At 40.0% G+C, this 23274-nt stretch overlaps 1 protein-coding gene across 1 annotated transcript; it reads right to left on the reverse strand.

Annotated features, from left to right (window-relative positions):
• Positions 1-767: 767 nt before the first annotated feature.
• On the reverse strand, positions 768-17685 carry LOC142201374 (cytochrome P450 2C23-like). The gene is made up of 9 exons (XM_075272218.1): positions 17431-17685; positions 12833-12995; positions 12603-12752; positions 9627-9787; positions 7437-7613; positions 4549-4690; positions 2766-2953; positions 1698-1839; positions 768-983 (listed from the first exon to the last, which is right to left on the reverse strand). Exons 1-9 carry the CDS (start codon positions 17605-17607, stop codon positions 802-804), a joined length of 1482 nt encoding a protein of 493 aa, XP_075128319.1. The 5' UTR covers positions 17608-17685; the 3' UTR covers positions 768-801.
• Between the last annotated feature and the right edge of the window lie 5589 nt (positions 17686-23274).

Here is a 23274-nt window from a genome sequence, read left to right on the forward strand (position 1 = left end):
TCGGACCACAGCAGTCTCCATTGTGGACCGATCTTAGACTCCGCCTCCTCACAGACGAGCCTCCGGCAGAACCAGTGTTGATTGGCCGAATGTTGTACACTGGCCAATCAATGCTGGTCAATGCATTCCTATGAGAAAAAGTAAGCTCCCTCGTAACAGCAAGCTTCTAGCTCTCTCGACTAGCAAGGACGAGCCTGCTGCAGAACCAGCGTTGATTTGCCGCAGGCTCATCTTTGCTAGTCAGGAGAGCTGGCAGCTTGCGGTTACGAGGGAGCTTACTGTTTATCAGCACAACTGCAAGCGCTGTGCAGTTAAAGAGCACAAACCCCATAGACTATAATGGGGTCCGTGCGCGTTAACTGCACAGCGCTCCTCCTAAACACTCTCCTCCTGCTACTCGAGGACTTGGTGACTCTCCTTTAGTCGAATAGTGGTTTCCCCTGAAACGAGCATTTTTTCTCATAGACTATAATGGGATTCGATCGAGTAGTCGAATATTGTGGCTCTACTCGACACCAATATCAAATATTTCACTGTTCGCTCATCTCTAGTTATGAAACCAAAAAATTGTCCAAGCTTTCTTATCAAAAACCCAGTGAAAAATAGTTATTAAATCATTAATTCAATCTTTCCCTTCTTGCAACTCAAAAAAATAATGTAATGTAATTATTCTCAGAATCCAGAAATATTTCACCTTGATGTCTTTGGTGTAATTTTAATACAAGTAAAATAATCCATATATCTTTGACTTTATCCATATATGACTTTAAAACACAATGCACACTGTCATCCATATGGTGGTTACCGTAAAGTCACAGAGATCTGATATGGTCGTGGTACATGAACACCACTGTTAGGCATAGGGGAAATATCAATGTCTTCAGTCTTCATGTCACATTTTAGCTCAAACTTCTGCAGAAGGTATGTCAGGAACAAGAAAATTTCCATACGAGCAAGACCCTCACCAAGACAAACACGTTTCCCTATAAGAGAGTACATAGATTTATCACAATGAATATACCCTTTTTATAAGTTCATTCACCCACAAATAAAGGCCCAACAAACAAGGCAAAGCCTGCACTATATTACGGTGGGATTTGCCTCTAAAAGCATTAATCCTAGGGTATAACAACCCTATCATATGATAACTAATAGACCATGCCCTGATTTTCCATAAAGGAAACCTATCATATGAAAAATATTTTTTGACCTGCAGGTAGCATGTTATAGAGTAAAGTTGAATAGATTGATATATAACTGGTGTGTATAGCCTGTCATTACTCCTATCTTATCTCTGATCTTCTATGCTAAGAAGTCAAGGAGGCGGTCCTTTCAGTGATTGGCAGCCTCTCCTCTATGACTGTTCATACAGAGACAGCTGTCAATTACTGATAGGACTGCCTCCTTGACTTCTTAGCACAGAAATAGCATTTCAATGGATGAATGATCTTCATGAATAAATGACACATTATACTGAATCTTTTCAACCAATCTTGCACATCAGCCTGCTGAGCTCCTTCTGTTTTATGTCATGCTGCCTATAGATTTCCATCTGACAGGTTCCCTTTAATCTGTAAGTAAAGTATAGACTCATAGATGTCTGTGGTGCTTTATAATGGACCCATACATCTTGGAACATGTACTAAGCCATAATATACTAATGCATAAAGTCTAAGTGATGTTGCACTGGTCATTACCTATTGAGAATGGAATAAAAGCTTCACTTTTCTTCACGTTGCCTTGCTCATCTAAGAAATGTGCTGGATCAAACTTCTGTGGATTCTTAAAATATTTTGAATCTTTCAAAATAGTTGTTATCATGGGGAATACAGTCACACCCTGGAACAAAACATACATTAAAAAAATATTCTTGAAGCAAAGCTTTACAAGTCTAATGAACAGCAATGGCAACACTGTCATACATGGCCACACATAGGAAATATAAAGGATCAGTAAAATATCATCACAAGCTTTAGGTATTTCTGTTTTTTGTCCCAATAGACTACAGACCAGACTCCACACCGGTTTGGCACAAATAGTGTGGAGATAATTATCAAGATCAGTGGTTAGTATGCTGGTCTTAATAATCCCTATGCTGTTGATTCATGATGCGGTATACTTTCTTAAGACTGAGGTGTATCAATGAGCCTGGACTGAAATCTATGCCAGATCATAGTTTTTGTAGATTTTACGCATCATCTATGCCTGTACATCGGCATAAAGAGTCACAAATCTGATTGGATCAGTGGCCATGCCACTTATAACAAAAATTGTGCAAAAATGTGTCACTGTGTATAAAACTTGTCTCATGCGTCTTTAAACACTATTATCCTTTCTGAGACATGACTTAACAAAACTTAAAGTGAAATGTAAAACCGTGCCAGCAGTCTTGAGCAAGTGGTTTCTTTTCAGTAGGTTAATGTGGTTTTATTGGACGAAAGGCCTCCCACAAAAGTTATTTACTGGCCCATTAGAAAGAGTCATGATCTAAATTGTGGTGAAGATAATCTTGCTGATTCTTCTTGGCCTTAGCTGTATTATGTGCCCAACAAGGACACTCTCCAACTGACACAGTGACATATATGTGGACAGGAAGACAGTATCTCCATTCTTACGAGAACCTCACTGCGAATCTCTTACGAATAAATAACCTGACTTCCTGTCACCACAACACAAGACCTGCCCCTAACAATAAACCATGCGAGACAGTTGTAAGGAAAATTTTTCTATTTACAAGTGTTGCATGCATTTTTGTAGCTTCTGACCTTTGGTATATGGTATCCTCTGAAAACTGTATCCTGGTTGGTTGCTCGAGGTACTCCTAATGGCGTAATATCTGTAAATCTCTGGATCTCATGAATTACTGCATCAGTAAATGGCATTTTTAGCCGATCCTCTAGAGAAGGGCTTCGAGCATTTCCAATGATATTGTCTATCTCCTCCTGCACTTTCTCTGTGGAGCATTTAGCACAATAAGAACATGATCTATTCATAATAAAGATTATGGCTACATTAAAGACATGCATTTATATAAAGAAAATGATACATTCCTATGAATACATTTCTAGTTACAGACAGCAGTGGGGCACTAATATTGCACAAACCAGCTTCCTTGACACTGTTTACAGGCACAAGTAGTCACAATGTGATAAGAGCAAATCACTGGAAAAGAGCAGTCTAAAATATTAAATAAGAGCAAACATATATTTTTTTATATTTTTAAATGCTGACAATGTAATGGCTAGTTCACACGGGCACAGAGGGGGCGGATTATGGCATGGAATCCACATCATAATCCGCCCCCTCACAATGGTGGTCTATGGAGACCGCTAACGTTCTTTTTTCCGCTAGCGGCGTGTTACCGCTAGCGGAAAAAAGAAGCTAGCTTCCCTTTCTTCAGGCGGATTCCGCGACTGGATCAGCCACGGCGTCTGCCTTGCGGCAGCATGCTTCTGCCTAGGCCCATTCATTTGGGCCTAATCCGGAGCAGAAAGCCACGACGGGATGCCGTGCACTGCAACAGAATATGCACGCGCGGATTTGTGTGTTAACTAACCCTAAAACACTTTCTCAACCACAAGTATTGCAAAAAGGAGCATGGAATGAAGCACACGGCCATACCTAATAATAAGATTAGTTCCTTTAAACATTGTTAGAATTGTCATCTATGCTACAAATCACTCTGAAATTTCTGATCTGCTATATGTGCCCCAATCAACCTTAAAGGGGATGACTCACTCCCATCTCTGTAGATCATCATTACAGTCACACAGAAAAAGCTTCAAGACAACATTGCATTCTTCATGCTTTTATTGGCATTTAGTAAATAAATATATATTTTTATATACACATATGCATGCATAAACAGTATAATGGTTCACAGTGGCCCCCGCACAGTCTAATGCTCCACATTGGCCCCTGACTGTCCTCTAAATTCACTAACTGTGACTTTTTAGAAATAAAACATCAGGACAAAAGTGTTAGACTCATAGACGTGTCATCTTTATCAATCACTGTGCGACTTTTGATAAGTTTGGGGCAAACTACCCCAACACAGATTAGACTGCTTTTAAAAATCCCCCTTTATGTTAAATCTCGCCCATAGTTTGTCTAGTCTAGTGGTCTTGAAAGACTTTCTCAGAGCTGTAGCCACAACCACAAACACTTCCACCTTTGTGTAGAATGTCAATTGTGAGCCAGACCTTTGCGGCCAACATCCGCGATCTTACAATATTCTTTGTCCAAAATAGGAACAAATTCCCACAATCCAACTCTTTTAGAAACCTTTTCTAGGAGATTGGATAATTTTTCACTTCCACTTCACTTTCAGCCCAGACAATGACTGCACTACATTGGACATGGAATCCAACCACCATTAATTTTCATTTCATTTTTATATGGAGGGGTATATTTCAGCTTCGCTAGCCATTATTCTATAGTCAGGGTTAAAAAATATGGTGAGAATTAAGCAAATCTATATTCACATTTCACAAATTAAAGGTCTTTCCCCTTTTTCTATAATGAAGACAATATGTGCTAGAGACTTACTTGTAATTTTTGGATATTTTAACAGGATGAGGATGGAATATCTCAATGAGGTGCTAGTGGTCTCTGTTGCAGCCAAAAACAAGTGTATCAGATTGACAATTAGATTTTCATAGTTAAATTCTGTAGTGGGATTGTCTTTTTCCTAGGGAGAAATGGACACAATACTACATATGTTAGTATCCTTTTGTACTGTATACACCAATTTTTTGCACAAAAATACTGCACATCTTTTATTAATATGGTCCTTAACCAAGCATTTCTAAGCCACACTTACCAACAGCATTGGACTGGGTTTGCTTGGGCTCACCATAGGAAATTATTCTATCTATAAAGATATCATTTTCCTGTAGTACAGGTCCCAGGACTCCGCCTCCTCACAGACGAGCCTCCGGCAGAACCAGCATTGATTGGCCGAATTCTGTACTCTGTATGGCATTCGGCCAATCAATGCTGGGCAATGCACTCCTATGGGAAAAAGTCATATCGCAAGCTGACAGGGATCCCAACCAGGTAGAGCCCCAAAGAGCTGGGTGAGTGACATTCCCACCTAGATAAAGGTAATCCCTAGCTAACCCTGCCAGTACATCTATCCCTGTCTTACAATCACATAGTTCACAGTCTCATATGAACCGGATATTAAATCCACTATTCATATAATAATAATAATTAATTTTATTTTTATAGCGCCAACATATTCTGCAGCGCTGTACAATTTGTAGGGTTCAAATACAGACAGAAAGATGCATTACAACGAAAGTCATTTCACACAATGTGACTGAGGGCCCTGCTCACAAGAGCTTATAATCTATGAGGTAGAGGGCGTGACACAAGAGGTAGCAGGGGCGGCATTGCTTATGCAGAGGTCAGACACTTTGTAATAGAGGTTACTGTCATTACACAAACTTAAAACTTTATGAGCCATCACTAGTGGTGTCCGTTAACATGTGGATGGAGCTTGGACCTACAAAGTTAGCGTGAGATGGCATCATATCATGTGAGGAAATGTGGGAGCAGGGACAGAGGAGGGTTAAATTTTGGGGATTCTAATTATAGTACGGAAGGGTTTACGTTAGAAATTGTGATAGGTTTGTCTGAAAAGATGAGTCTTTAGTTTGCGTTTGAAACTGTAGAAATTGGGAGTTAATCTGATTGTCCGGGGTAGAGCATTCCAGAGAAGTGGTGCAGCTCGGGAGAAGTCTTGTATACGAGCGTGGGAGGTTCAGATAATAGAATCGAGTTTTTAGTGAGTTTGCCACCTGGTGTTCGACTGGAACCGAACATCTCGAACAGCCTGATATCCGATCGAACATGTACTTGATCGAACGCTGTTCGCTCATCTCTAGTTGTAAAGTCTTCCCAAAAATGGCACTGCATATATATTTCATGTTTGGGGTGCCAGGATCTTATGTTATTAGACGGAGTGCCCACATTCAGATTCACATTCAGTGGGCAAGGTGGCAAGACAAAGAGAATGAAACCTCATAATGGGACCTGTCCTACAGGAAAATGGGGAGAAAAGGGTCATGGCTATGTCACAGTTCTCTACCTTGCAAACAGTTTGGAAACAGTTTTGCCAGAAATGATTTGCAAGTATGTTCTAATCATTTCTCAAACCTGCCAAGGTAGATGCAAATTGTGATTAAAACACTATGGGGTAAATTTTTTTATGCCTTGTGCAAGGCATAAAAAGTTTAAATTTTTTGCTCAAAAACTGTTATTTATTGTACAAAACTTGTTACTTTAAAATCTGAGTCACCTTCACCACTTTCCAGAAAGGGAGTGGGGGGTGACAAAAGAAGGCATTACCATTCACGCTAGAAAATGGCAGACTTACACAACCATACAGGTTTTTAGCTGCACATGTCTAGGATACATGGTTGACCTGTGGAATGACATTAACCTAGTTTTACATGGGGATATGGTTGAAAATGTTTCCCTTTGTATTGCAAAATTCAAAAACACATATTAAGAAGCTGCAAAGTGTTACAGAATTTCATAAATCCATACTCAGTTGCATTGTTCTTTTCAGATTTTACAACAAAAACTGCAACAAATAGGCCACAATTTAATTCCGAATATTGCAGTTGTCAATTTTTTTTCTCATTCAAGAGCTGTACAGAGGAAATTTTGGAATGTATATATACTAGTTGTCTGGTTTAAATGCAATGAAAAAAGTGAGGGCTGATTTATACAAGATATGTGAAGAGTTGTAACTTTTAATGCATGGCCTAATGAATTGCGACTTTTCTCCCATTTTGCGCTAACAACATTACTGGTGCAATTAATGTCTGATATCTAGCTGCTTTAGAATTCAATTTTTGGCGCATGGACCACCTGGGATCCACCAAAATTATTAAGGGATGTATGCCTCTTAATAATTATGGTGTACTCCACTGAAACATGTCTGTTTATTAAGATTGGCATAACAAGTCGAACCATAAACTATATGGGCCCCGCACATGGATTGAATCCAAATGCAATGTGTTTTTCACAGACTGCTTCAATAAAATACATGACACTGAGCTGCAAAAACAGACAGCAATGGGGCCCACTCCATATATTGTGTTTCAGTCCTACAGTGCCTTGGTTAAATTGATAGATTGCAAGCCCTTGCGGCAGGGCCCTCGATCCCACTGTGCCAGTCAGTCACTGTTAGTATTATATTTGTTTTGTATATTTTGTGTACCGTATATAAACCCTCAAATGTAAAACATCGTGGAATTAATGGTGCTATATAAATAAATAATAATAAACTGATTGATGTCTATTAATGTGGTGTGAAAGTCCTAATAAATACACATACCATGGTGTGAAAGTACCCTAGTTCAATATATGTTTTATCAGTTGCAATGAGACTTTTAGGAACAAGCTACCTTGGTCAAACTTACCTGATTCATTTTTATAAGAAAACAATCAATATAATCTCTTGGACAATTCTCATCCAGAGTTTTCTCATGGGCTTTCACTTTCTCCAGAACATATGTTCTAATTTTGTCAAAGTTTTTGAAAAGCTTGTCTTGTGGCCCAGGAAGGTGCTTCAATAAGTTTGGAGCTAAGTCAAATATCTACGAAAAACAAATGATTAAAATGTAATACAATCAGGCTCATAAGTTAATGTAGAATGTATTAGATGAATACAGCGTTTAAGAAAACATGAGTGGTCATACAAAAAGGTCTGCAATATTTGAAGTTTTCTATCTTTACCCCTTTCTGTCACAGCTAGCTTTGGCTTTATGTAAAAAACTGAATCACTTTAAGTGGTAGTAAATTTATAATAAACTTACCTATCTCAGTGAAATAGAATTTATATATTGTGATACACTGTACTTTATGTTGGTAGTAAATTTACATTTAAAAAAAAAAAAAATAGCAATTTTCCAAATAATTCTGTTTGCAAGGCAGAAAGATATACCACACAAGTTGATATTTTAAAAAAAATTGCCATGTCTACTTTATGTTGACATTTTTTTAACAGCATTTTTTCAGGCTATGAGAAACCTTTAAAATTTAAAGCAAATTTTGAAGAAAATGTGAAAATTATTTTTTTGGGAGGCTAATTCTATTCTGTGGTGATGTTGTGGGGTCTTTATAACAGAAAATCCCCAAATGACCCAATTTTAGAAATGACACCCTAGAAATTATTCATAACAGCATGTAACTTTGTTAACCCTTAAAGGGAGTCTGCCAGCAGAACCCATCATATTGATCAATATTGATTAGGGTCACTTGTGCCTTAGTTTCTGAGGATGACGTCAGCGGGGATACGCAGTACACTCCATATTGCACTTGCTGAAGTTCTTGAATAGGGGTTTGAACACCAAATCCCTTTGAGAATGGCTTAAGGAGCGTTTGCTCTACACTGAGAGAAGACCACACTGCAAAGTAAACGCGATGAAAGCCCTTTTCATTAGCATAATTAAAAGAAAACAAATTCTCAGGAACTAAGCCGTATGGTTTGGAAACCATGTCAGAAGCCCTATAACGTGCTGTGAGAAGATTCATATCAATTACCCTTTAGTCTTAGGGCTCCATGTGACCTAAATGCCGCAGTTCGCCCACAGCAGAAAAAAAAAACGTAGTGTCTTACAGTCACAGCAAAGTGGATGGGATTCTAACGAATGCCATGCTCACTTTGCTGTAAGTTACGCGTTGCGGACACATAGTGATTTCCAAAACTGTTGTGGTTTTGGAAATCAGAGAATGTAAATTATATCTACGTGAATGCCGGTGGTTTCCCTATAGGTATAATTGAAGCAGAAAGTCCGCAGAGGAAACCTCTGCAAAGTTTCTGTGCAAAGTGCTGTGGGAAGAACCATGATGTGTTGCAGGCACGGCTTTTCCCACTGCGCTTCTTTGCTGGGGGATGCCAAGTAGGGCCTTAGCCTCAAGATGTTCCAAGGGTATTAAAGAAAAATGAAAAGAACTTAAATATGTTACCTTTCTTCTGTTATTTAGAGAAATATCCCACCTGTGGCCCTACTGTGCCATTTGGCTCACAGAAGGAGCACCAAGTTGTAATGCCTCCATTTTATTATACTGGTTTTTTTAACCAGCAAGTTAGATTTGCAGAGACCGTGGGTTGCCAAAACGTAGGAAAACCATTTTGAAACTACGCCCCTCAAGGAAGTCATTGAGGAGTCTTCTGATCATTTTGACTCCATTTGTGTTTTAAATGTTGGGTTATGATATTGCGAAAATGAAATTTTATTGTTTTAGCTCCAAATTTTTCATATGAGAATTTTGTAATAGGAGAAATAGTGGACTGGTTTTTCTTCTGAGTACAGCAATTTGTGGTTATAAACTGCTTTTTGGGTCTGAGAATTAAAATAAATCCAACTGGCTTTTAGAACACTGATTTTCCTGGTAGTAATGAGTTAACACAACATGTTTATTGTGTTTTTTACAACAACTTTAATAAACGACACCTTAAAATCACAATAATACCATGACAAAAAGGCTGCATGAGAACTCATCCTAAGGTCTTGAATCTTTATAGACAGCTGTGCAGCCTACTGCACATAGCACAAGGGCATTGAGAAGAGACCGCCTTGAAATCTTATTATTGATGAATCACTAACCTGAGCCCATGGTGAGGTCACAATCTGGAAAGTCTCCTTCATAAGATCAAGCATATTTAAAAAATTCTGATCTGCATAATCATATCGTTCTTCAAAGACAATAGAGCAGACAACATTGGACACAGCCAAACTGAATAACAAGGTAGGGTCAAAGAATGTTCCTAAGAAAGTATAAAAATGTGTCAAATGGAATACATTTACATAAGTAGGAAAAAATAAATTACATCTCAGGTAAAAATAGAATGAAAACAACAACAAAAAAAACCTATTCAATAACAATGAAAGTAACTTAAGGGGGTGCAGAGGGTGCAGTTGCACCTGGGTCCATGAGACTAAGGAGGCCCATAGACTCTGGAGTAATTGTAGAGATCACGTATGCCACTGAGCCCATAAGTCAGGGACCCAGCTGTTTTTGGTCACCAGAAAATACTTAAAAGAATACCTTCACTTATAAACAACTTTGCATAAATGAATAGTTCAGGCAGTGTTGGAGCTCCTGCCATAGCAGCTGCTACAGGCCCCTGAGCTTAGGAGGCTTGATGGGCCCTCTGCTCCTTCATTCTAATAGGCCATTACCTGCTGAATAACACTAGCAGGTATTGAATGCCATTTACTTACCGATTCCTGGTCCTACCCATGGGCGCTTTCCTCCCCCTTTAGCCCTCCCAGGACTTCCTGGATGCTGAAGGGAGAAGCGGAAGTGGCCGTGAGCAGTAGCAAGTATCATTAAGCAAGGCTGCGGCACCAGAGTATTTGTTAGATGAACATAGCACAAGGTTTTCCTGCAAGGTTTGGACCAAACACATCCAAAACAAAACTGCTAATATTATACTCTGGCGTCTCTTCAGACCCCAGAGTATAATGAGCAGAAGCCCCTAAACAGTGTTAATCACCTCCCCTGGGCATGGGTCTTCAAGTCACTTCAATGATGTCACAGACCACTGAGTGCTGTAACTGGGCCTCATCAGTTACATGAATCACATCAGCATCACGGCCCATAATAACACTGGCATAACCTATGTGATCACTGAGGTCCAATTACAGGCCTCAATGGTCTCTGATGTCATTGAAGAGGCCCAAAGAGCCATACTGGATCCCAGGAGAGGCTTTTTGTTTGATCACCTCCCCTGGGTCTCTGCTTATTATACTCTGGTGTCTAAGGGGTCAAACCCGAAACTTTTTGCAAAATCCATAGGGGCCACTTGGGACATTGTATTGTGTGGAGGAGACTCCATGGGACATTACATTGTGAGTAAATGTGATGTTATACAATGTTGGAGCCAGTAAAAGGGGCACTATGCTGTGTTGGGGGCCCCAAAGTTTGCCACGGGGCTCAGTCTTTGCTAGTTACGACCCTCAGTTCAGGTGAATACAAGAGACATTGTAATACATCTTATTAAGAATATGTTTTATTCTTCTCTTGTGAGACTGAGTTACTTTCTACATATAAGTCTAGGGAAAGGTGAGGGGAAAGGGGAGGCTGCTAGAAAAGGCACTCAGATAATTGCTACTGCTGCTCTATGCTTTTTTTTTTAACACTGCTAGTCTTGTAAATAACAGGCTATCAGTGCAAAGAATAATAATAATCAATAAAATCAATAATAAATCAATTAACCAGCTAGCAGCAGCTAACTACTCATGTTTTCTGTTCTCCTAAAAGGCCTAACAAGCAGATGGAAGATAAAAAGTAGGAAAGCAGCTTAATAAGAGGAGAAGGAAGCAGATCTCCTAACTCTATATTCACACCTGCGCTTGGGTTTCCGTTCTTCGGATCTGTTTGGGGATCTGAAAAATGGAAACCAAATCCACTTAAAAAGTGAATACTTGTGGCTTTCCCCTCTCTGATCTGCCATCTCAACTGTTTTTGCACTTCCCCTAGGCAATTCTTGTCACCAGATCTAAAGACTCTCTTTTTCTCCTTGACAGTTCCTTCAATTTCTCAATCCATTAGCCTCCTTTTCTCTTGTTTCTTCCAGACCCATTTGCACCCAACAGAACCCAGACTTTCATCTCATCGCTTCAAATCACTTGTTTCCAATCTTCTACTGTCCACTTACTGTCCACTTTTCTTACTTTTTTGCAATCTCCAGCCGACTCCTCTTATGATGATATTAAAGTCATAGCTTCTCCTTATTTTGAGCCACGATTCCAGATATGCATCACACAATGCTTGTGTGGACGTCTGATCTCACTATTACAAAGCATACAAGTCACCTCCACTGGCATGTTTGTCATGCCAGAACTGATAGCTCTTGTGAGAAGCCAACTTACTGATTCCAATATTTGGTCTGGACGTCCACCTCTTGGCTTTTGAATGGGTGGATGGACTTCATTTTGTGTTCTTCCAACTGTCATGGCACTCACATGATGCAGCTTGGCAATTTTCTTGGCCAAGATACCACTATTGATGAGCTGGATGATGCGGTTTCTCTTTTTTTGGGGGAAATCTTCTTCATGGCTGATCCTCGATTTGAACTAGTGAACTTTAGCTTGGGAATCAAGATATTAGGTAATATTTGCAAATTAACTAATCATATGCTAAATAGTTGCAAGTCAAATTTATGTCAGAGATAGTCAAGATGATTGTCTATAAAATGATGGTAGTCTCATGTTCAAAGCTGTAATGGATGGTGAGATATAGAGCCGGAAAGTCAAAATTTTAAAACATTGTTACCCTTTTGCTCTTGGTGTAACTCAGGGATGGATAGATAGATAGATAGATAGATAGATAGATAGATAGATAGATAGATAGATAGATAGATAGAAGTATGAAAAGTTGTTTATAACTGGAGGTACATTTTAAGGTGGCATGGTTACTGTGTGGGGGACACTTATGGGATAGGAATCATAAGAAGTTTGTGTGCATAGACATTTTGTGAACAAGTGTTCATCTAGGCCAGAATAGAGAAGCAAAGGGAACAGTAAATGTACTGATGGGACATACTTAAAAACAAAAAATAAAAGTGTGTACAATACCACGTCTCTTCTGTAATTCTTCTCCTAAACAGCGTGCTTCCTCCTGTACACGTTCCTCCAAACTTCTCTTTCCCATGCCAAAATTTCTTAAAGTACTTAAGGTGAATCTTCTCATTTGTTTCCACCTCTCACCATTAGTGAAGATTAACCCTGTATCATAAAAACGATTGAATACATTCTTCTCATTTTTTAAATTTAACATTTTCTCATATCATACACTTGAAGCTTACCATGACCTTTGAAAACCATCTCCGGAATAGCAAGACTTGGTCGGTCACTGAACACTTCACCTTTCTCCAGAAAAGCTTCTCTTACCACATCATAGCCATTTAATATCACCATCTTCTTAGGCCCTAAATGTATCATGGAGACTGGGCCATACTTTGATCCAAGCTAGAAAAAAAAAATCAGTTTTACATGGAACTAATAAATAAATGAGAGTTCATTTTATTACATAGTAATGCACAGCACTTTTTGGTTTGTTTAAATTTAACCTATTGGTATGCAAAATAAATTATACAGCGTTGGCCAAAAGTATTGGCACCCCTGCAATTCTGTCAGATAATACTCATGTTTATCCAGAAAATGATTGCAAGCACAAACTCTTTGGTATTAATATCTACATTTATTTTGCTTGCAATGAAAAAACACAAAAGAGAATGAAAAAAAAGAGTCAAAACATTGATCTTTTTACACAAAACTCCAAAAATGGACCGGACAAAAGTATTGGCACCCTCAGTCTAATACTTGGTAGCACAACCTTTTAGACAAAATAACTGCAAACAACCGCTTCCGGTAACCACCAATGAGTTTCTTACAATGCTCTGCTGGAATTTTAAACCATTCTTCTTTGGCAAACTGCTCCAGGTCCCTGAGATGTGAAGGGTGCCTTCTCCAAACTGCCATTTTGAGATCTCTTCACAGGTGTTCTATGGGATTCAGGTCTGGACTCATTGCTGGCCACTTTAGAAGTCTCCAGTGCTTTCTCTCAAACCATTTTCTAGTGTTTTTTGAAGTGTGTTTTGGGTCATTGTCCTGTTGGAAGACCCATGACCTCTGAGGGAGACCCAGCTTTCTCACACTGGGCCCTACATTATGCTGCAAAATTTGTTGGTAGTCTTCAGACTTCATAATGCCATGCACTCGGTCAAGCAGTCCAGTGCCAGAGGCAGCAAAGCAACCCCAAAACATCAGGGAACCTCTGCCATGCTTGACTGTAGGGACCGTGTTCTTTTCTTTGAAGGCCTCTTTTTTTTCTCTGTAAACTCTATGTTGATGCCTTTTCCCAAAAAGCTCTACTTTCTCATCTGACCAAAGAACATTCTTCCAAAACGTTTTTGGCTTTCTCAGGTAAGTTTTGGCAAACTCCAGCCTGGCTTTTTTATGTCTCTGGGTAAGAAGTGGGGTCTTCCTGGGTATCCTACCATACAGTCCCTTTTCATTCAGACGTCGACGGATAGTACGGGTTGACACTGTTGTAGCCTCGGACTGCAGGGCAGCTTGAACTTGTTTGGATGTTAGTCGAGGTTCTTTATCCACCATCCGCACAATCTTGTATTGAAATCTCTTGTCAATTTTTCTTTTCCATCCACATCTAGGGAGGTTAGCCACAGTGCCATGGGCTTTAAACTTCTTGATGACACTGCACACGGTAGACACAGGAACATTCAGGTCTTTGGAAATGGACTTGTAGCCTTGAGATTGCTCATGCTTCCTCCCAATTTTGCTTCTCAAGTCCTCAGACAGTTCTTTGGTCTTCTTTCTTTTCTCCATGTTCAATGTGGTACACACAAGGACACAGGACAGAGGTTGAGTCAACTTTAATCCATTTCAACTGACTGCAAGTGTGATTTAATTATTGCCACCACCTGTTAGGTGCCTCAGGTAAGTAACAGGTGCTGTTAATTGCACAAATTAGAGAAGCATCACATTATTTTTCAAACAGTGCCAATACTTTTGTCCACCCCCTTTTTATGTTTGGTGTGGAATTATATCCAATTTGGCTTTTTGACAATTCTTTGTGTGGTTTTCCATTGAAGACAAATTAAATGAAGATAATAATACCAAAGAATTTGTGATTGCAATCATTTTCTGGAAGAAAATGAGTATTATCTGACAGAATTGCAAGGGTACCAGTACTTTTGGCCAACACTGTATATTCACCTCTCCTTGGCTCAGCGTTGTCTCCAGCGCTCTTCCGTCATGTGACTGAGGCCTGTGATTAGGCAACACATGACCGCTGAGGACCAATCACAGGCCTCAGCAGGGACGTCTGAAGATGGACAAAAATGCTGAAGACAGCCTGACTGAGCCAAAATGCCCAGGAAAGGTGAAGCAAAGTGAGTATCGGTGTTTGTTACTTTTATTCACCTTCCCTGGGCCTCCAATTATTATACTCTGGGGTCTGTGGAGAGTATATAACACATTATGGGGGCCACTGCTGAGCATATAATACTGTGTGGGGGCCATATAATACTGTGTGGGGACCACTGCTGAGCACATAATACTGTGTGGGGGCCACTGATGGGCATATAATACTGTGTGGGGCCACTATGGAGAGTATAATACTGTGTGAGGGCCACTGCTAGGCATATAATACAGTGTGGCGGCCACTGCTGGGCATATAATACTGTATGAGGGCCACTGTGGAGAGTATAATACTGTTTGAGGGCCACTGCTGGGCATATAATACTGTGTGGGGGCCACTGTGGAGCATGTAATACTGTGTGGGGCCCCTTCACTATTCACATCACACGCCATCTGTTTTATAGCAGCTGTGTACTATTATGACAGGCTGTAATAAAAATTTTTTGGTGATTATAAAAATGATGCTGTGCAATGTAAATAGAAAGGAGTCACAGTGCTCACAAAAGCACCACAGTAACGTCAAAGAATTGAATAGGAGGGGCCCTTTGTGTTGGACCCCCACTGGTCTTTCTAGCTCTTAGACAGTTACGACTCTGCAGATCAGCTGTTTCGCAAAGCACAAAGCTCCCAATATTGTATTTATATGCCCGGCAGTGCTCACTTATAATATTCTTGACAACTGCAGTTTTGGGTACTACAGCTGTATCATTTCCAAGTATCTGAGATACCACTGCAGCACCTGTCACTGTCAAAAATTTGCTGTAGGGAGGGGGTAAAGTTTGCACCCAGGCCAACAAAAATTTTGTTATGTAACTGATTGCGGGCATTAGATCCAGGTCTCCGCTGTATATTATAGCAGAGACCTGGAAACTATGATGACTGCTGCCATGATCTTTATAGACCTGGCATTCGTACTAATAGCACGGTGGATGTCGGGATGGGTTCACTGGGACAATCTCTCCTGTAAGACCTGGGCCTGCACATCATCCCACTCCTGTCACTACAGGAAGCCCCGCTGCAGGAAACCAGTGGGGCAATGCTGTGACCGTGCTTTTTGGCCCCTCCCCCACACCCACATTTGGACTATAGGAAGCATCCTCTGTTTTCCACCCAAATTTGGGGGGAAAAAGTACATCTTAGGAGTAAATGCGCGCTCACATGGAGTAAATGCGCGCTCATTTTGATGTATATTTTTACACGTGTAAAAAAAGGCGTCATTTTTTTGTCACAACGCGTTTTTTGGCGAGTTTTCTGGTGCTTTTTTTACATGTGTAAAATAACAGAAAACGTGACAAAAAACACTTCGCCTATTTTTACATGTGTAAAAATACACACCAAAATGAGCAGGCGTTTACTCCGTATGAATGGAACCTAATATAGAAATTTACTTTCAACCATGGGAACCAGCGGGACACCAGCAGTTTTCTATAAAAACTCATTCAAATGAATGGGTTTTAAAACTGACTGCCAGCAAGCCGTCCCCTAACCAGTTTTTCCAGGGATTAGGAGGGAAACTCAAAGGGCGGACAGAGGCGCAAGTGTGAATGCTGCATTAGTATCAGGGGATAATAACACTCCTTAGGGAGTGTGCACCTTCACAGGCGTATGGAGATTTACAAGCCTTTTTCGCTCCACTGGGGGATTTTGGCAAAAATATGTAAATCTGTTTTCCTGGATGTAATTAGAAAAACCGTGCCTCTGTTTGATGCCTATTAGGATAGCCCCCTTAGCATCATGCATGACTTTTTCCAATAAGCTTAATAACATAATTATTGCCAAACTAGTATTTCTATTCCAAAAGGAACAGATTCCCTGCTGTGGACAGCGCTGTTTCGATCTGTTGGATCTCATCAGCACAGCGTAAGGATACTAGTTTGGCAGAGTGAGAGACTATAGACCAGGATCAGGGGATAACAACACTCCTTAGGGAGTGTGCACCTTCACATTAGTAGTAAATTTGTATAAAGTGAACTGATCTAAAAAGAAGATTAAACCAGTGCACAAGCTTCTTCGCAAATATGGACCTATATGTTTAGATATTGGATGGCAGACAAACGTAATTGTGGGCATCACTTTTGACACTATAACAATGTTTTAATGGATATGTCAAGTGTTTGGCCACAGATGCAGCCTAATACAAAACATCCTTATGTTTTACATTCACAGATTTGTTGCCTTTTCATGTTTTTAAAACTCTATTCAATATTAGAAATAAATAGGTAATCTCTCAATTATAAGTAATGTAGCGAGGACATTGGATTATAAATCTGTAGGTACAGTGTAGAAGTGCAGTTGTTAAATAACCAACCCCTCCCACTGACACTTGCATAAGCATGTTACTACATAACATTACATACAAGATTAGTTTATGGCATGTCAACCTCATTCAAACAAATAAAGTCAAAAGTTCTATTGGGTTTCTATAAATGGCTGAAAACTATACATTTTTTTTCAAGCTGACCTGTATAAACTCTTCTACAATGTTCTTAAAATTGATCTGCAAAAGATTTCCCAGAAGAGGCAGCGGAGTAGGTCCTGGTGGAAATGTTGATCTTCGTCCTTTCCTTCTGATCCATATAGTCACCAGGAATGTAAGCATTAAAACCAGCAACGGCATTCCAAGCCCATAAAGCTCCATATCTGCTGCATTAGCAGTAACTGGCCCTGGCGAATAGACTAGTTTTATGTGAAATGCACACAATAAACAGTGAGACCCTTCTGTGTTAGTACTTGTGAATGTAGCCACACCTCACTTTCTGAATGGGAGAAACCCTTCCCCCATATAGCTGCTCCTCCCTGATCACACTGAGGAGGAGACAAAAGTCTGCTTTCTAGTAAAGACTGTACAGACATTTATAGTCTATAATTATTTCCAGTACAGACATGTCTTACTGCAGACACATGGCTAAATAGACTACGTATGGAAGTCAGCAACATCAAAAACCACCATGTGTAATATGCATGTTTCCCCTCCCTGTAATATCAGATCATAGAGACCATGCAGCCAGTCTATTTACTTGAGACTTTACTTCCTCAGTGCAAATGTACATGCACGTTCAATCTTTTAAGACAATATTCACACATCAACAATAGTGTGGCATTTATGTCAAATCTGTTACATTTTTATGTTCATTATTATTTTTGGAGCACCATTACTTCCATTGCACTGTACATATGAAAAGGGTGGTTTAGAAACATAATTCAGTATAATAAATTTAGTGACCAAATGGTACAGAGGGAGAGAGTACCCTGCTTCCAAACTATAGGGGAAGGGGAAAGATGTCAGTAGGTGAGGGTAGAAAAAGTTCAGATGGAGGTGTTATTGAAAGCTGTAACTTTTCCTGAAGAGGTCAGATTTTAGGTTTTCTTTGAAGTTTGTGATTGTGGGGTATAGCCTTATGTACTAGCCCCTTAGCGACCCTTGAAGTAACTGTACGTCATGGGTCGCATGGGGATGTATAGAGCGAGCTCACACGCTGAGCTCGCTCCATACACGGCAGATGCCGGCTGTATAATACAGCCAGGACCTGCCAATAACAGCAGCGGTCAGTGCCCGAGCCGATCGCTGCTGTTAACCCTTTACACACTGCGGTCAAACGCGACCGCAGCGTGTAAACAGCGCAGGCGGCATGGGCGCCGCCATGTTTCCCCGATCGCCGCCCTCCTGAACGTCACATGAGGGCGGTGTTCGGTTGCTATGACAGCCGGAAGCCTATTGAAGGCTTCCAGGCTTGTCTCTGCCCGAGATCTATTAGACGATGCCAGAGGCATCGTCTAATAGAAGTGCTGGGATTCTGCTATTCACTGCAGTACTGTAGTATTGCAGTGAATAGTATGAGCGATCAGACCCCCTAGGTTTCAAGGTACCTAAGGGGTCTGATCATAAATGTAACAGAAGAAAAAAAAAAGTTTTTAAAAGTATTAAAAAAATTAAAAAAATATAAAAGTTCAAATCACCCCCCTTTCCCTAGATTAGCTATAAAAGTAATTAAAGAACATTAAACATAAACATATTAGGTATCCCCGCGCTCCAAAATGCCCGAACTATTAGAATATTAAAACATTTATCCCGTACTGCGAACGGCGTAGCGGCAAAAAAAATAAAAACAGCCAAAAAGCGTTTTTTTCAACACTTTGCCTCCTATAAAAAATTGAATAAAAAGTGATCAAACCATCAGATCTTACCCCAAATGGTATCAATAGAAACGTCATCTTGTCCCGCATAAAAAGACACCACAACCAGCTCCATACATGGAAATATGAAAAAGTTACAGGTGTTAGAACATGATGACACAAAAAAAATTTTCTATTTTGCAAAGTTTATCATTTTTTTTAAAAGTATCAAAACATTTCAAATACTATATAAATTTGGTATCACCGCGTTCGTACTGACACGTAGAACACAGGTAACATGTCATTTGTACCAAACAGTGAACGCTGTAAAAATTAAACCCATAAGAAAATGGCGCAAATGCATTTTTTCTCCAATTGCACCTCATTCTGAATTTTTTTCCAGCTTCCCAGTACATTGCACAGCATATTGAATGATGCCATTACAAAGTACAATTTGTCCCGCAAACAATAAGCCATCATGTGACTCTGTGAACTGAAAAATGAAAAAGTTATGGCTCTTGAAATGTGAGGAGGGAAAAACGAAAATGCGAAACCAAAAAATGGCCTGGTCCTTAAGGGGCTAGAGTAGCGAGTTCAGAGGATGGGGGATGTACAGGAGAAGGCTTTGAGGTAGTTATGTGAAAAGCAGAGCAGGTAAGGAGGTTTTGTAAGGCTCAAAGATTATGTGTGAGGGGTAGTGTGATATTAGGTGAGAGATATGGAGGGCACAGGTTGTTGATGGCCTTGTATGTCAGTGTTAACATATTAAATTCTATTAGCTGAGCGATAGTTAGCCAGTGAAATTATTGGCAAAGGGGAGAAGCAGATGAAATATGAGGGGATTAAGCGGTAGCAGAGTAGTTGAGGGTGAATTAGAGGTGAATGAAAGCATTAGCTAGGAGGCCACGGAGAAGAGTGATGCAGTCATCTAGAGGGGAGATGAATGCTTGGACGAGCAGTTTGATGGTCATTAAGTTGAGAAAAGAGCAGATTTGATAAATGTTTTGGAGTTGGCGCAGGAGTTGTTGATGGCTTGGATGAGTGATTTGAAGAACAAAACAGAACAAAGGTTCTAGTCTGTAGGCTTGTACTGATAACTTTGATTGATGGGTAGGGTGGGTGAAAGGTGATGACTTTGTAGGGTGGGTGAAAGGTGATGAAAGGTGTGTTTTCTACACACTTAGTTTGTTAAAGTGGGAGGGGAAAAAGAAGGCTATAGCTGCTAGATACTCTGGAACTTTGGGGTCAAAAGCCTGATTGTAGTTGGTCAAAGAGTGATTTGCATGAGAAATGGAAGGATAGTTTGAAGTGGACATTTTGATCGAATAATTTTGAGGCAAATTGAAGTAGTGAGCTGGATAGATAGCTCGACAAAGAGAATGGGCCAAGTTTATTAAAGGGGTTGTCTGGCATAAACTAAAACTTTAATTAACACTAAGCTAAATCCTCTCTAACCCAAATGCCTAAAGAAAATGTATATCTACCCATATCTCTGATTTCCCGGTGACGTTTCGTTCTGTCATTTCCATCTTCCCCCGGAAGAAGGCTTTGTAGCCGAAACGTGCGTAGGGGCCTGGTGTGTGCGCTGGTCAGCATACATGCATGCTGTATCTATGGGTATGTAGAAAAACTTTTCAGCTATTATGTTTCCTGCTCCATGCCGTCTATCCCTTACTGGTGTTTTGATTGACCATATGCATTTGCTTTGTGACTATTCCACCCTTGCTGGCTGGACTAGCCAGCTATGAGTATATAGATATGACTGTGGATACATCTGATATCTGACATATTCTATACAAATTGGATTGTCCCTTTTTGCACTAGCCATGAATTTGTCACTTTATGACATATGTTAGGGATTATCTAATTATTTTTTACTTTGCCAAACTTTTTCAGATGCATTGGAGCATTTAACCCATTGTTTGATGTATACACACCCTTTACTTACTGAACCTGCCCTCATACCTACCTGTTGGTAGAATATGTCCTGTCACTTTTTAATATGTTGTCCCTTGTCTTTTGTAATTAATAAATAATAAATTTTATGATTATTGGTAGTATTTTCTTTCCGTTTCTTTTGTTTACCCCATTTCCAGAAATGGAATGTAACCAATACTCTTCTTCGGCCCCTCCCCCTCCCCCCATCATACGGAGCAGTCTTAATGTCCTCTTCTTCTGCTGGGCGTTACTTCCCTCACAAGGGAGCTGGAGTCTGTGCAATAGAACGCTTAATAGTACTAACACCTTTTTTAAAAATATTTTTTTGCTTGGAATACCCCTTTAATAATGAATATATTGGTAGTATGCTTAAAGAAGGGATGGTACCACTGATTAGATATGCAGTGGTCTTTGAAAGATTGTGAACACTTCAGAATTGTCTATATTCCTGCAAAAATTTGACCTAAAAGTACAAAAAATAATATTTTCACATCTAAAAGTAGATAAAAAGAACCATATCAAACAAGAAGAATGAGGCAAAAATATTAGACTTGGTCATTTATTTAGTTTAAAAGGTATTTAGTAAATTGTAGGAACAATAGAAAACATTAAAAACAGCATAATAAACAAAATACAGGCATAAGGTAATACAGGGGTGGCGAAATATGTCATCGACAGTATTATAAATTCAAAACTAGCATACATACAATACAGCGGAAAGTAAAGGGAGAATATAAATGCAAAAACCAACCTAAATTAGGGGAAAAAAGAGGGGGATAGTACCACTATGGTGTACATAGGCAACAATAAGTAGCATCCAAGGAGTCGCCTGAGGGGGAGAGAGGTGATAACAGAAACTCAATCCAGTCATATGACTAAAGCTGAAGGCAATATGGAAGTCCTGGGATGCGAGACCTGCGGACCCAAGGTGCCCATACCTTATCAAAGGCCAGGCGAGTATCACAAATAATGGAATTAATCTTCTCATGGAGCATAATAGTATCAACCCGCTTCATGACCTCAGTCACAGAGAGCATGGATTTTCTCTAGCTAGAGTAAATATGGATAGTTTATAGGCCCAAATAAAGTTATATATCTAAGTATGTAAGGTAGATAGGGACACCTGAGTTGGAAAGGTAGAGAAGAAGTATAGAATGCGAGTTAGGGTAACCTTTTGGACTGAGTGGATGCATCCTTTCAAAGAAAGAGTAGGGCAGTGCCACGTAACAAGGTCTTTTAGGAGCTTCGGTATTAATATGGCATAATTCAATTTACAATATGAGTATAAGGAGTTGCACAGAATAACACCTAGATAGGGAAGGTATTTATCTGTAGTCTGAAAGTCAAAGTTCGGAGATATCAACTTAACAGTGGCAGAAGGGACATTATAGTGCAGGATTTCTCATTTAGATATATTGAGTTTAAGGTCTGTGTTATGGTCTGGGGATCTCTGACCATGGACTGACCCCTAACTGATAATTTCTCAGTCAAGTGTAAGGAAAAACACAAAAGAAAAACAAAAACAAGAGTATTTTGAACAGTTTGGAATATCTTGTGTGTGACACTGCTAATCCCTGCCTTGCACACTAGAAGTAGCCGTGGGCCCGACTAACTGACCTGAGTGGGCGCGAGCACAGCGGAGAAATAACTCACCTACAAGTGAAACAGAAAACCCTGACTTGTTTCACATTTAGGAAGGAGAGACAAGATACAGAAAAAGCCCCCCACAGGTGTCCGATTGGACTAACGGTGAATATGAGGAAACACAAAGAATAGAGTAGAAAATAAACGTGAAACACAGAAATACTGACACTATGCAAAAGGATAGGATAAACAGAACTTAGTATCACACCAAAAACCCTACAAAAACGTCCAAGCAGTAATCACGGGCGCAAAATAACGCGGCATATACGATCCGAACTCCCATTGAAATGAATGGGAGCATTTTGAGCGCGTCATCTGCCGGCACGTGTATACGTGCCAGATTGCGCTCCACTTTATTCCGTGTGAACTTACCCTAAGACCAGCATCTGACAGCATGCACAGTAAAGAGTAGGAGTAACTAGAGAAGGAAGCAGCACTCAGAACCGGCCACAGCCTGTAATTAGCTCTCAGCACTGCAGAGGACTTAACCCCTTAAAGGGGTATTCCCATGACGCTTGTTCACTAACCTGCAGGCTGTTGTGCCCTCTTCACTTCCTGCTTCTCTTGGCACATAGTTGGGCGGGGTTTCACTTGTATGGGATTGGTTGGA

This window comes from Leptodactylus fuscus, chromosome 4 (assembly GCF_031893055.1).
Source record: "Leptodactylus fuscus isolate aLepFus1 chromosome 4, aLepFus1.hap2, whole genome shotgun sequence".
Classification (NCBI taxonomy): domain Eukaryota; kingdom Metazoa; phylum Chordata; class Amphibia; order Anura; family Leptodactylidae; genus Leptodactylus; species Leptodactylus fuscus.